Source organism: Narcine bancroftii, chromosome 4 (genome assembly GCF_036971445.1).
Source record: "Narcine bancroftii isolate sNarBan1 chromosome 4, sNarBan1.hap1, whole genome shotgun sequence".
Classification (NCBI taxonomy): Eukaryota; Metazoa; Chordata; class Chondrichthyes; order Torpediniformes; family Narcinidae; genus Narcine; species Narcine bancroftii.
This window is the reverse complement of record NC_091472.1, coordinates 30,679,124-30,693,916: the sequence shown is the minus strand read 5'-3', so window position 1 is coordinate 30,693,916 and position 14,793 is coordinate 30,679,124. Positions and strand designations below refer to the sequence as shown.

The window sequence follows — 14,793 nt, the reverse complement described above, 5'->3', positions numbered from 1 at the left end:
GATAGTCAACATGGCTTTGTGCATGGTGTGTCATGTTTAACCAATCTCATAGAATTTTCAAGTTGGTTACCAGTAAAGTTGATGATGGAAAGGCTGTGGATGTTGTCTACATGGACTTTAGTAAGGCCTTTGACAAGGTCCCGCATGGGAGTTTAGTCAATAAGGTTCAGCTGCTAGGTATTCATGGTTAAGTAGTGGACTGGATTCGTCAATGGCTGGATGGGAAAAGTCAGAGGGTAATGGTAGAGGCCTGTGACTAGTGGTTTGCCATAGGGATCGGTGCTGGGACCATTGTTGTTTTTCATCTATATCAATGATCTGGATGATAATGTGGTAAATTGGATGAGCAAGTTTGCAGATGACTTAAAGATTGGAGGCATTGTGGACATTGAAAAATGTTTTCAAAGCTTGCAGAGGGATCTGGACCAGGTGGAAAAATGGGCTGAAAAGTAGCAGATGGAATTTAAGGCAGACAAGTGTGAGGTGTTGCATTTTGAAAGAACAAACCAAGAAAGGATGAACACATCGAATATTAGGGCACTGAGGAATGCGATAGAACAGAGAGATCTGGGAATACAGATACATAATTCCCTGAAAGTGGTGCTAAGGTGGATAGGGTTGTAAAGACAGCTTTTGGCATATTGGGCTTCATAAATCAAAGTACTAAGTACAAGAATTGAAATGTTATGTTAAAAAGTTGTGTAAGACATTGATGAGGCCAAATTTGAAGTATTGTGTGCAGTTTCGGTCACCTAACTACAGGAAAAATATCAATAAGATAGAAAGAGTGCAGAGAAGATTTAATAGAATATTAATATTACTCAGACTTCAGGTTAAATAGGTTAGGACTTTATTGCCTAGAGTGTGGAAGAATGAGGGGAGATTTGATACAGATATTTAAAATTATGAGGGGGCTAGACAGAGAAATTGTAGACAGGATTTTTCTACTAAGGATGGGTGAGATAGAAACCAGAGGATATGTGTTAAGAGTGAAAGGGGAAAATTTTAGGGAGAACATGAGGGAAACTTCTTGACACAGAGAGTGGTGGGGTGTGGAATGAGCTTCCAGCTGCAGTGGTGAATGCTGGTTCAATTTTAACATTTAAGAGGAATTTGGACAGGTACATGGATGGGAAAAGTATGGAGGGCTATGGACTGGGTGCAAGTCAGTGGGACTAGGCACAGACTAGAAGGACCAAAGAGGCCTGTTTCTGTTCTGTAATGTTCTATGGTTCTATGGTACTCGAATTTAACTTACTATATATTGAGCATGCAGTCTAAAATATTTATGAATGTCTTAGTCGTGCCTTTTCTTTAATCAATACAAAAGTCTACCTCAATAAAACATCACAAAAAAGACCTGAATTTTCTTCAGGGGTACCTCTTAAGAATTTGGCATTGTTTAATACTTAGCAACATAAGAAATATTTATTTGCTTACATTTGCAGGATGTGTGTATTATCAAAATTCCATAATATGATCAAGTTGGACCATCCAATTACTAATAACGTTTCAGTAATGCAGTCCATTATATCAATGCCACTCAATTCTATGTCATCAAGATTGCCCTAAAATAATGCAAAGCACATAATTATAATTTGAAAAACTGATAGCTAGCTCTATTCTGCAGCTTTATCTAACGTGCAGTAACCAGCAACGAATATGCTTCCAGGAACTACATAATAGCAGTGTGGGTGGAAAATAAATTACTTTGCTGGACATTTTTTAAAATTTAAACATCCATCACAGCAACAGGCCAAATTACACGCAATTAACCTACAGCTCGGGTAGGTGGAAGGATGCCAGAGTACCCAGTGGAAACCCATGCAGACACGGGAAAAATGTATAAATTCCTTACGGACAGCACCGGATTCGACCTGGGTTGCTGGCACTATAATAACATTGCACTAACTTTTACGCTAACCGTACCACTCTATAAACACCTTGAAGACTGCACTGGATTCAATCCTAGGTCACTGGTACTGCAATAGCATTGGGCTAACCACTTTGCTGACTCTACTGCCATACAAACTCCTTACAGACAGTGCCTGATTCGAACCTGGGTCGCTGGCACTGTGATAGCTTTGGGCTAACCGCTACGTTAACCATGACCTGGAATTTTACACTGCTAAGGAAACAGATCAAAATATACTGGTGGCCAAACTGGTCTGTAGTTTTAGAGTTTTCCTGCGCCTATTCTAAAGTGACCATTAATAGCTTTACAAATCATCAGAAAGGAATGGTAGGAGCCCTTTTGATTAAACTCGATAGCATTTGCTTTCATCATATATTGAGTTTCTCTGGATCTTGATAAAACAAACCATTGTAGAGTTACTAGGGCGTGTGTGGCCTCCTCAGTGCCCAGCCTGAGATAAAAGGTCGAACTAGCCACTAAAAATGCTTCTAGACTACTCTCATTTCCCTAATGCCGATTTTCACTCTTGCCAGAACCACCACACTGAATCCTGGGCCAAACTTGTGCCCACAACAAAGCAGCTTCAAGCTAATAAAAGAGATTCTCTTGTCCTTCAGTTTCAAGGTGGCAAATCAGATTTGTACCACAGATCAAGGACACACTTCTTTCTACCAGATGGCATGATTTGCATGCTTTTAAAGCCATGTCCACAAGTCAAATTATTAAAAACAGTCTTGGAACATGTTATGATTCTCAGTTCCCATTGAATATTGCTTGAAGGTATCATATATGTGTTTTTAGAATAAACTTTAAATTTTCAATAAATTGGTTTACCTGCTTCACAAGATCAGACTGTCCACTGGTACTTTGAAATCGTTTCATAGGGAATAAACTACTGTTGTAGATTGCATCAGGTACATTTGGAAATGTTCCTAGAACTGAGAGAGAAGATTCATCTGGTCCATCCTTTGGGGGAAAAAAAAAGATCAGAAATTAAATAAATTTAACTTCAGGGCTTTTTTTTAGTATCATTTTGAAGTGAGCAGTGAAGCACAAAAGTCTGCAGACATTGTGAATGAAGTAAAAAGATAGAAATGCTGGAGGAGGTCAGCAGGTCCCGCAGCATCCATAGGAGGTAAAGATACAGAACCAACGTTTTGGGCCTCAGGAACTCAGCAGGTATACTGAAGAAGGGCTCAGGCCCAAAACATTGGTTCTATATCTTTACCTCCTATGGACGCTGCAGGACCTGCTGAGATCCTCCAGCATTTCTGTCTTTTTAATAACATGAGCAGATACACTAATACAAATTAAATCCTTATAGTTAGAAGGAAAATACAAGTTGCATTTACATTCAATGAATTCAGAGATATTGAGATACTGGAATAAACTACATATATCATAAATTACTTGCAAACAATGTATAAAAAGAAAACGATTGCTAAATTAAGATATGCTGATTGCAAAAGACCTTAATGATAAAATGTAATTCTGCAAAAGCTGTCCTCAACAATTTTTAAACATTAACTTTACATAATGTTTGTTGTAAGTAAAATTTTGAGTATGAATTTCAGAAAGGAAATCTGTCTAGCTACAATATCATATCAGAAACATAAGCATGAAATTTTAAATTTGGATGCCCAGCATGAAGCACAAAATGTATTCCCTTTGTCTGAATATTGTTCAAAAATGTCAAAAGTATGAAATAGAAACACAAAATCACAAAATGAAATTGAAATCTTAGCTTTCACTGTGTGACTTGTACTATTTATTCACAGAGTGGATGACAGAGAGTTGGGTTTTACCCACATGAGAGTTCCAAGTGAATAGCTTATTATTTATCTGGAGCGCCTGGTGTGCAGAGCTCACTAAAAATATTCCATCTAGTTTTCTTTCAGCATGTAAAAACAAAACACCTGCAGGCCTCTCAAAAACATCGAGGGCTTAACAGAGCTTAGACAGGCAATGAGCCTTGTGCAATGTGGCTCAGATGTTGCCTTACTACTCTCATGATCCTGCACCCAAACACTCATAATTTCTACCATCCCCAAAAGCCAATGGAAGCTTATTATCCCTGTTATTCTACCCATTCTGGGGTTCTTTATACATGGCACTACACTACATGCTGTGACACATGAGAGTTAATCAACCATGATTAAATTTCAAAACAATGCTTGATACAATATTTACTAAGTTTATGAATGAAAGGACAAGGATCAATAAACATGATTCCTGACTAGTTCTATCTTCACTCACAAGTTTTAAAGAGAAGCCTGATAAATAGACTGAGGTACCCAATTATGGAAATGCAATAGCAACATTGCTGCAATCAATACAAGAGCGAATGAAAAGGCTGAGGCTTTCCAGGAAGATCATTCATTAAGTCGGTCGAATACTAGCTGGTGATTTAATGCACGTCCAGGCAACAAAGAACAGTGTTGTTAAGGATAAATTGTCCCTGTGGAACTACTCAAGATCAGGAAATGTGTCTATGCTTAACAACACAACAATTAGTACCAGCAGTGACCATTTGGCCTTGAGCTTCTGTGCCATTCATAAAAATCATGGCTGATCTTTCCATTCAACCTTATTTTCTTACACGATTCCTGTATCCTGTTCAATTTAATATTCAGGAATGTACTGATTTTTTCTTTTGCGTGATCTCAATGTATAGGTGAAAAGAAAAGACTCTCAAAATTCATAAAATTATCTTCTGATCTCACAAGAAAAAAAAAAATCATAATAAAATTCCTCTTAGTCAACCTAGAATGACACGGCATGAATATAGGCCATTGCCCCGGTATATAACTCAAACAATTGCATCAGGAAAGAAGCATTAATCGTGAGGTCAATGTTCTAGTTTTCTTTTTTGGTCAGCAAAGATCTGAAGAAAAATTAAAAGTACACAGGAGACGCAGATGCTGAACCCAATTTGCTGGAGGGCCTTAGTGGGTTGATCAGCTTGCTGCCTGCATACTGGCTTGGCTCTCTGCGTTCCAAGTTTTGACATAGAATTCTGGCCCAAAATATCGACCACTCTATTTCTCCCACTGATGCTGCTCGACCTGCTCAGTTCCTCCAGCAGATCGTGTTCAGCTGTAAACTGAAGGGAAGTTCATATATTTTTCCTTTCTAATTATAGCATCTATTCAGCAGTTAAGTGTGCCTCTCATAATGAACTTGTCCAGGTTCCAGTAATATGCTACCTCAGTGTTAGAATCTGATGGAAATCCAGAGAATGAGAAGAAGACAATGCACTCATCCCAGATGAAAACCTGAGCTTTGATATTCCTCAGATGTTTGCTGTCCACTGCATCAGAACATTAATGCCTTATTGCACACACCTCCTGAATAAATGGAAAATTAAGATCAAATTGAACTGCAAATGTAGCCTCACACTCCTGTCTGTGAAACCATAGGCATATCTAGGGTATGGCACATGCCCTGGGTGCTACTTGAAGGGCGGCACCACTGTCCTCTCCCGCTCAATATCAAACTCTTGAGTCCCAAGCCCAACAAACCAGGGGTGCAGCACTTTGAGAGCTCATCGGAATGGAGCTCAGGCACCTCATCGGGCTACTCCAGGACTGGTCCTGCACCTCATGAGCCCACTCAGGGAGATGGTGTGGCGGCTCAATGCAGGATCAATGGCTATCTGCGCTATCCGTAATCCCCCACACAGCTGGAACCACTCTACCAGTGCCAGGGAAACAGGAATGCCTGTCATGTGGCGCCGCTGCCACCCCCCCCCCCACCCGGATCAGCGAGACCGAGGTGGTTGGGTGTCGGGAGTTAGATGTTGTAAGCAACAGATGGGCCGAGGTAGGAATCTAGTCCCATTTGTCACCACCACTCCCCCCACCCCACTCCCGGCTGCCTTGGCCTCTCTGATCCTATCATACAGTGCTACTGCCTCTCCATCTCTCCCCTTCTCCTCTGTCTCTCCCCATTCACCTCTCCCTCATTCTCTCTGCCACTCAAGTCAGGAAAGTGCCCCGGCTGTTGGGAGCACATTGCTTTATGTCAAACTTATTTCCTCGGGCCTTGCGAACCCTGCGCTTTGGAATTGTCACAGGACAAAGAGAATCCCCCAACCCCTCTAGAACCGTGCCACCCTCAGGGACAAATATCCTCCACACCACCCAGAAACACCAGCAAAATCAATGTTTCAGAAATTCAGGAAATGTTTCCCCAGACTTTTTGGAAAGTTTCTCCCTCGCTCTCAGATTTCATCCTGGTGGATCTGTTGGGGCAGTTGGAGGGGTATGGAGGGTTTGGGGATGGGGGAGGGGGTCTATCTATGTGCCCAGAGAGTTGGGGTTGAAAAAGTTCCAGGAGTGGATCTTACAGCAAAGGGCAAACAACTAGGAGAAGGTCAATCGTTACACGGTGGTTCGTCTGTTTCGGGACATAGCGTGCACTCTTCCTCCCCCTTCCTGCTCTCCCACCCACCCCCCCATCTCCATCCTCATTACCACTCCCCCTCTCTCTTCACCTTTTCTTTTCCCCCCTCCTTCCCGACACTCTCACCTACTCTCTCCCTCAGGTGCTGGGCAACTGGTGTCTGGCATTAAATGCACGAGGGGTGCATGGTCCACACTCCCTCCTGGAATTAAACCCCATCCCGGATAGAGGATCCCTTTTAAATCAGCAGGGTTGAGGTTCTGTCATCGTTTCATCATGGAGTAATGCCCCAAAAACATACACATCCTTAAAAGTAGCCAAAACCTACAACTCACAAGCATTCGGAATTTCCCTTGGCCTTTCTCCAAAATTAGCTCAATTGTGTGTGGTAACTTTAGCTGTACTTTTTTTTAACAATGGGGAGGGGGGGGGTGTCATTTCAGCGTTTGCCATAGGTGCTATTTTACCTAGATACGCCACTATGTGGAACACATATAAACTGCTTCAGTCTGTGCTCCTTCAACAAGTAGCAAAACCTTCTCAAGTCACAATGCACCTCTTCAGTGATATGGGAAGGTTTAATGGAGTCAAGCTGTTGGTCGCACCAGTGACCCCCATTATTTTTAAGTCTATTCAGTGCTGACTGCAAGCAGGAATCATTTGGAGGCAGCATGAAACTGGTGCGCTGCCTGCACTGGAAACAACAGATTGTGCATCGCAATCTCTGGGACATACTTAAATGTTGCCTCCAAAACCTGATAACCAAAGCTGAACAGAAATGTCAAATCCTATTTGTGACAAAAAGAGCCACAGGAGAGAGATCTTCTAGTTTTGCTACTTGTTGAAGGAGCACAGACTGAAGCAGTTTGTATGTGTTCCACATAGTGGCGTATCTAGATAAAATAGCACCTATGGCAAACGCTGAAACGACACCCCCCCCCCCTCCCCATTGTTAAAAAAAAGTACAGCTAAAGTTACCACACACAATTGAGCTAATTTTGGAGAAAGGCCAAGGGAAATTCCGAATGCTTGTGAGTTGCAGGTTTTGGCTACTTTTAAGGGTGTGTATGTTTTTGGGGCATTACTCCATGATGAAACTATGACAGAACCTCAACCCTGCTGATTTAAAAGGGATCCTCTATCCGGGATGAGGTTTAATTCCAGGAGGGAGTGTGGACCATGCACCCCTCGTGCATTTAATGCCAGACACCAGTTGCCCAGCACCTGAGGGAGAGAGTAGGCAAGAGTGTGGGGAAGGAGGGGGGAAAAGAAAAGGTGAAGAGAGAGGGGGAGTGGTAATGAGAGTGGAGATGGGGGGGTGGGTGGGAGAGCAGGAAGGGGGAGGAAGAGTGCACGCTATGTCCCGGAACAGACGAACCACCAAGTAACAATCGACCAATCAATGTTGGGTGTTGACAGAATTCACAATCCCCTTCTCTGTCAACCCCAGCAACTAGTGAAACTTGGATGCTATCCCAGAGCCCAATCACCACGTAGAGCAGCCAAATATCACTGGCTAAAGATTCAAAATTTAGAGTTGAAATTCCCTCTTGAAAGTGGCTGTTACACCTTCTGCCAGCATTCTTTCTGCCTGAAAAGTATTCTTGCATTGACCATATTTGTTGCCAACTATTTTAAAGATATAATCTTTGCGTACTGACCCTTGTAAATGTGAAAAGCTTCCCCTACTTTCCATCAAAACCCCTCATCATTTTGAGTATCTCAATGACATTTCACCTTTTCACTCTTGTATATAGAATGATTCTAGTTTCCTATATCTTACCAGGATCCAGGAAGCTCGATGACACTGGACAACAAAGATTTTGCTTCCTGAACACTTTTGGGTGCCTTACATGGATTCTGGGCTACTGAACGCAAATATCACCCGATAATTTTCCTTTTCCTATCACGTTCTGATTGTTAAATATAACCCATTTTTGTGGTTTCCTGTCATATTTTAAGTCTACTTCAAGCAGACCAAACCATGAAGAGCAACATGTCATTAAAATTCATGGCACCTGGACTTCATCCCTGCTGATCTTGGGGCCAGCCAATGACGAACATGCTGAGTCTCCAGTTAAGGCAAATTGCTCTATGTGTTGTGAACACATGAATATGCTGAAAGGGTTCACAAGGACATTGTGACCATGGAAAAGGGACAAAAAATTAAAACAGAAGCTTGGCAGGTCAAATAGTGTTCTTTATATAGCAAATATAAAATTACATAACAGACATTTCGGGCTTGAGCCCTTCATCAAGATTTCGGCAGGTGTCCAAATAAAAGGCTAAGGGGAGAGGTGTGGTTGCCAAGGCAGGAGGTAATAGGTGGAGAAGGGAGGGAGAGCACAGCAGCAAGCAAGGGGAAGGAACCGACTATTGTTGGGCACTGACAGGAGAGGCATCAGAGGCTCAGTACAAATGAAAATCAGCGGCAAGACATTTTTAGGTCATTTGAACTAACACCATGTTTCAGCGTCATTATGTGACTAAAGATGCTGAATTCAATAAAAGTTAATTTAGCATTTCTCCAACTTCCTATGTGATGCAGCAAATCTGAAATTATCTTTGTGTCCAGCTTGAACTTGTCTATATAACCCCCTTTTTTTTCTAGAAGCAAACCTTTTGAAAGAAAAATGCGATGTCCCATGAAATTAATGCAGAAATTATGCCACAATGTAGGTGTAATCTCATATCTTCATATCATGTAAATTATTGAGTAGTAAATCATACATACCTGAATCACTTTCATCATGTTGTTCGAACCCACAGCAAGTACTAACCGTGGCTCATCACAGCTTAAAAAGAACAGCTGTGAAATACGTTTATCTTCGCCATTAATTTCTGTAACTGGAGGTAAACTTCTAATTTTCTCTCCGCCATATAACTCCCAAATTATTAACGAGCCTGTGTTTAAAGAAAATTTTAAAAATATTTTTGATGAACTGGAAAATGAATAGCCAGAACAATTGGAGTCAGACACTTCACTTTGTTAGCTCTGCACAAATCCTAAAGATGTTTCTCCATGGTGATACTTTCCCAGTTGTTTGTAAAGAACAAAGTAGCCCCATGACTGAGGGAAAGTGATCTAATACATTTCAGCGTAATCCAGCAGGGTGATAATGTTCAAGGATGGCAGAATCAAACACCATATTCCAAATGTGGATGGGATGACCCAGAGAGGAAAATTGACATCTCCCAAAGAGGAGAATCGACTCAGTCATCAAATGGCCACAATAAATAATTAGTTAAGTCTCCAGTTAAGGGAAATTGCTCAATGTGCGGTGAACACATAAACTTCAGCAAGTGTGTGAGAAGAGAAAGAAACTAAAGAAAGCATATCGTGGGAGGAGGTTTGATCATGGAAAAGGGGAAAGGGAATGCCTGAAGACTTAGATCAAATCAGATCAGATTCTACTTATTGTCATCGAATAAAACAGAAACACAATATTACACCACATTGCCTTTAGTCCTCCAGGCGGCAGACAAGGATTTGCCATTCGCATTGCCCGGCATCTGTTACAGTCAGAGAAAGAGAAGCAAAAGAGAGTCTCTCTCCCCAGAGACACAGATTATCTGTGGATTCTCTTCCAGCACTCCCGCAGCCTCTGAAGCCACACAGTCTCCAGTCCAGTTCAAACCATCAGCATACCGAGCTCAGATCCAAACCTCTGACATGATGATGAGGAAGTCTTCAGCACCCAGGGCCCTCAGGAACTCTTCTTCCTTTCAGCTCCCTGACGAATCTGGTTCCGATACCTGGTTTTTATGGACCAGTCCCTTCATATCAGCCAGTAGCCAGCTGTGAGTCCTTCGACCTCAAGTCTCCAACAGCTTACTGTCTGTGTGTGTCCTTCAGTCACAGTCCGCCACCATGGTCACCGTCCTTCGGACATCGCCTCTGCCGCACCTTCTCAACAGGGGGTATTTTCTCTGTTAAATAAAACGCCGTAATCTTCGTTATGCAGCTCTGGCGTAGCCACCTTTTTTTTTGCAAGGAAACTTAATTTAATCCTGTTGATGCAGAAATCTAGCCCTCAGTGCTCCTTGAGTTTATTTCTGGAATGAGGATTAAGAAGTAAAAAAATATTGCCTTTGTGCTGCATTTTAACTTACAGCAAGGTAAGCATTTTTAAAAAAAATGGTATCTCCATTTGTGGAAAATCCTACAGATACCAATGAGATAAATGATCAGATCTTTTTTATATTTATAAATGCAGGTTGAGAATGCCATATTCAAACTCAAAAATTAAATTGTAGAGCACCTTTGGGATCCTCCCACAAACTTGGCCGGGACTTGATTAAAACCTCATCAGCAAGAAGGACCATCTGACAGAGTGACATGTATTCACTCTGTGGGAGCATCAGTCAGGAGGAATATGGGAGAATCATGAAAATAATTGAAAGCGAGAAAAGAAACAGAGCATCACCTTTCATTTGAAAGCCTATGGGATGCTGGGCTTCATTAATAAAGGGATTGAATTCAGGAGTAGAGAGGTCAGGTTAGAACTCTATAAATCTCCGGTAAGACCACACTTGGAGTGCTGTGTTCAGTTCTGGTCACCTCATTATAGGAAGGATATGGAAGCTCTGGAGAGAGTGCAGAGGAGAATTACCAGGATGTTGGGAAATAAGTCCTACAAGGCAAGTTTAGCAGAGCTGGGACTTTTCATTTGAGAGCATAGAAGTATGAGAGGAGGTCTACAAGCTTATGAGAGGCAGAGATAGGGTGGACAGCCAGCACCTGTTTCCTGGGGCAGGATCAGCAAACATGAGGACACATGTAAAAAGTGAAGGGAAGGAAGTTTAGGGGAGACATCAGGGGTATGTTTTTTTTTTACACAGAGAGTTGTGGGTGCTTGGAATGCCTTGCCAGGGATGGTGCTGGAGGCTGAAACATTGGTGAAATTTAAAAGACTCTTAGACAGACACATGGGTGAAAGGAAAATAGAAGGTTATGGGGTAGGAAAGATCTAGTACGTTTTTTTAGGTAGGAATATATGGGTTGGCACAACTTTGAGGGCTGAAGGGCCTGTACTGTGCTGTATTGTTCTGTTCTATTTCCAGGACAATCCTAGAACCATTAGGAAATGTTTAAGATCATTCCTCTTGTTAGTCAGCTAGATAGGATGATGAAGGCAATTGATTTTGCCTAAATATGTGCACCTATTGACTTGACCAATCAGAGTCCTGCCAAGGAGAATGACAAGATGGGAGAAATTAAAGATTTTGCTGTGGAATATAGATAAAAGTGTTTCTGCTATTAAATGCCCTGCCAAAAATTGGATCTCATTTATTACTAGTGCATTAAGCCATTGTTGCATTTAGCTGTTGTTAAATCAGATTCCCCTTCAAAAAAAACAGTAAAACCGGTCAAAAGCAAGTTGAAACAATGCCAGGATGATCTGCACACGTACACACATAAATAAACATACTACTTCTCTATTCATATTTGCCACCTATCCTACCAGGAGATGAAATAATAACTTCAGAAGTGGTGAGCCCAAATAACAAACTACAAAATATGGCTTAGATCTGCTGTCGTTCTCTGTCATAGATATTAGACATAGACATACATACAGCACGGTAACAGGCCATTCCAGCCCACAAGTCCATGCCACCCAATTAACATCCAATTAACCTACAACTCGGTACATTTCAAACGGTGAGAGGAAACTTGAGCCCTCGGGGAAAACTCATGCAGACACGGGGAGAACAAACTCCTTCCAGACAGTGTGTGATTCGAACCCTGGTCCCAATCACTGGTGCTATAAAGGGTTGAACTGACTGATCTGTCAACTGTGCCACTCTGAAATTATCTAGTAGACAGGAGGTTGAAATTCACCATCACTTCAACCTCCACAGAGCAAGCAGCTGAGTCTAGAATATAACTAAATGTCATCCATTGGATGTTGGGACTCTGTGATAACTTCCTTGGTTTAAAAAAAATGTCTGAGAATGCATTGGTCATCAATCCAGCCCAAGATGGATTTAGTCATCTGGAGGCAATGCAGGATAGACTTGTTTGCTGGCAGTGCCTTTGGCTCTCAACCATTTGCTCCTGACACCAAAACTATCTTCTCATGTTAATTGTGAGACGAACAATAAAGGAGTCTTTCAACAGCATTAACACTGAGGCCTATATTAAATGAACTCAGCAACTGAATACATTTAAAAACAGTCAGTATTGGCACTTCATAGACTTAAGAGGTGTCTAAATAGGATACAGTCAGTCTGGATTGGATCATTCGGGTTTCTGTGGCTCAGTACAGTGTTTATTTTAATAACATAAGAAACAAGAATGTAGCATGATATACGCTTCCAATTCATAATAAGATGTGAGGCTTTGAGTTTCAATTTTCATCAATCTGACCAAAAGTATGCACTACACCAATAACAATATTAAAGCATGCCAATGGAAGTATCTGGTCTAATTTTGTAATTTTATCTGGAAACACTGTTCCCTCTGAGCTGTGTATATGCGCAAATGCGTTTTGCAGAGCACACAAAGGGAATTAATGCACGCAAAAGAGGTCAGTTACCTTAAATCATATACTGACTGAAAACACTTGTATATTAAAACATGCCAATACAGTTTTATTAGGTTGTGCCAAAATTATCTCAAGTTTACATTTGCACAAGCATTCAGTGCGCACATACTTTTGTCACAGGGAAAAAAAAATTGCACAACATAAGATTTTTGTGCACACTAACTACTAAAAAAATTAGAGGGAACCTTGCCTGGAAATAGTTCAAATGAAATAAAATCCATGATGAAATCTATTTTTGATGGTGTAGTGTGTAAAAAGTACTACACAATCAAATTTTTATGATCCCACACATATTCAAAATTAGTCTAAATGTGATTCACCATCAGTTGCTCCCGTGACAAGGTATATTCCACGTTCATCTACCACTGCAGCTGTCACCTGGACCGACTGTCCATGAGGATGTGCAATTTGATAGATCTTTTTCCCATTTTCCAGTTTCCAGACCTGTAAAATGCCCAAAATTGTGTTCTGATTGTTGCAGGAAAACAAAAGATTAACTTAACAAAATCCCAAACATTGAAAATTGCGGCTGCCAACATTAATGTGCATGCAAATATTTCACTTTGTTGTTCTATATTTAAAGAAACAATACAGGGCGGAAATAAAATTTGTGTATCGAACCTCAGCTGACCTCTCCTCCCTGGTTTGTTTTCTTTGTTGAAATTTATTTTGAAAGGTAGGTTATAACATTCTTTGGTTGTTGCTCCATGGCTGGTGATACTGATTTGGTTTTGTTTCGTCTCGCCCACAGTCATGATTAGAAAAAAGTTTATTTTGGGAAACTTTGGCAACATTCAGTGGAAAGCGAGCAGCTGCCCTTTGCTTTCCAGTGGAGTTTTGGTGGATGCTAAAGGGAAATAAAGTTTTAACAAGTGAAGGTTATTAATACAGCTTCGGACCATTCTCAATGGTAAATAAAGATATGGTGAATAAACTTCGGCTTCTCAGCGATGAAGATGAACTCAGGTTCCTGTAATGATGCAGTTCCAATGTTGTCTTACCTTTGTTGCACACAGACTACAGGTACAGTAAAACCCCTGGTATCTAAAACCTATGGAGATTGGTAGATGTCGTGTAAGTGAATTTTCCAGTTCCTTGAGACTGTGTGTTGCATGCTTGGCGAACTAGCAATGAGGCTTGCCAATTTCAAACTTCCTATTTTTTTTCCTCGATTTATTTTTGCCGGTTGCTTGAATTCTGGATGACAGGTATTTTACTGTATTAGGAGCCATATGGGCCCTCAAACCTGTTCTGCTATTTAATGTCCAAGACTGCAACCTTGACTGTATATTCAAGTCTACCCAGTATAACCTTTCACGGCTTTGCTTTCCTAGTCTCCCTATAACTCTAATTCAAAAATATTCAGACTCTACTTCCATTACTTGCTGAGGAACAGATTTCTAAAGACTCTCCATCTTATTAAAGAAAAACAATCTTACTTCATCTCTTCCTTAAATGAGCCCTTATGAACAATAATCCCCCCTTCTTCTAGATTTTTTTTCCTAAATTCACCCTGCTAAAACCCCTCAGAATTTTTGCTATTTCAGTTGAGACCCTTGTGTGAAGATACTTGTCTGTCTTTGGTTATATAGTGCCCCATAGCATTCCTAACCTGTGTGCTCTCAAATGGAAATGTTGCACTTAAATGCATTCCCCAGGGAGGAGTCACCCTCTTCTCCTCACCCCATTGTATCTCATGATTGCCTAGTCAGCCTTGAGGTGCAAATCAGAACTTTCCATACCACTCGTGAAATTCTCGCATTTGAGATCATTGATGTGACCATCAGAATGCAGACTTCTTCCCTTCCTAAACTGATAGCTCCACAGATATATTTAATACATATTTCAAATGGTTGTCATGAGGGAAAGGCCACAGATAAGATGGATATGCCATCTGAAGACTTTAAGTCTGCAAAATGGTGGAGG

General features: G+C 41.1%; 1 protein-coding gene across 6 annotated transcripts in view; it reads right to left on the bottom strand.

Annotated features, from left to right (window-relative positions):
• Positions 1-14,793, bottom strand: part of LOC138760424 (WD repeat-containing protein 64-like) — a 119,119-nt gene that overhangs the window by 52,127 nt on the left and 52,199 nt on the right. For all 6 annotated transcript variants that reach the window (XM_069931005.1, XM_069931002.1, XM_069931004.1 and 3 more), the window contains 4 exons: positions 13,188-13,311; positions 9,054-9,223; positions 2,750-2,881; positions 1,441-1,568 (listed from right to left, as the gene is read on the bottom strand). In XM_069931005.1, the coding sequence (XP_069787106.1) occupies positions 1,441-1,568; positions 2,750-2,881; positions 9,054-9,223; positions 13,188-13,311 (554 nt within the window). The remainder of the gene's footprint in view (positions 1-1,440; positions 1,569-2,749; positions 2,882-9,053; positions 9,224-13,187; positions 13,312-14,793) is intronic.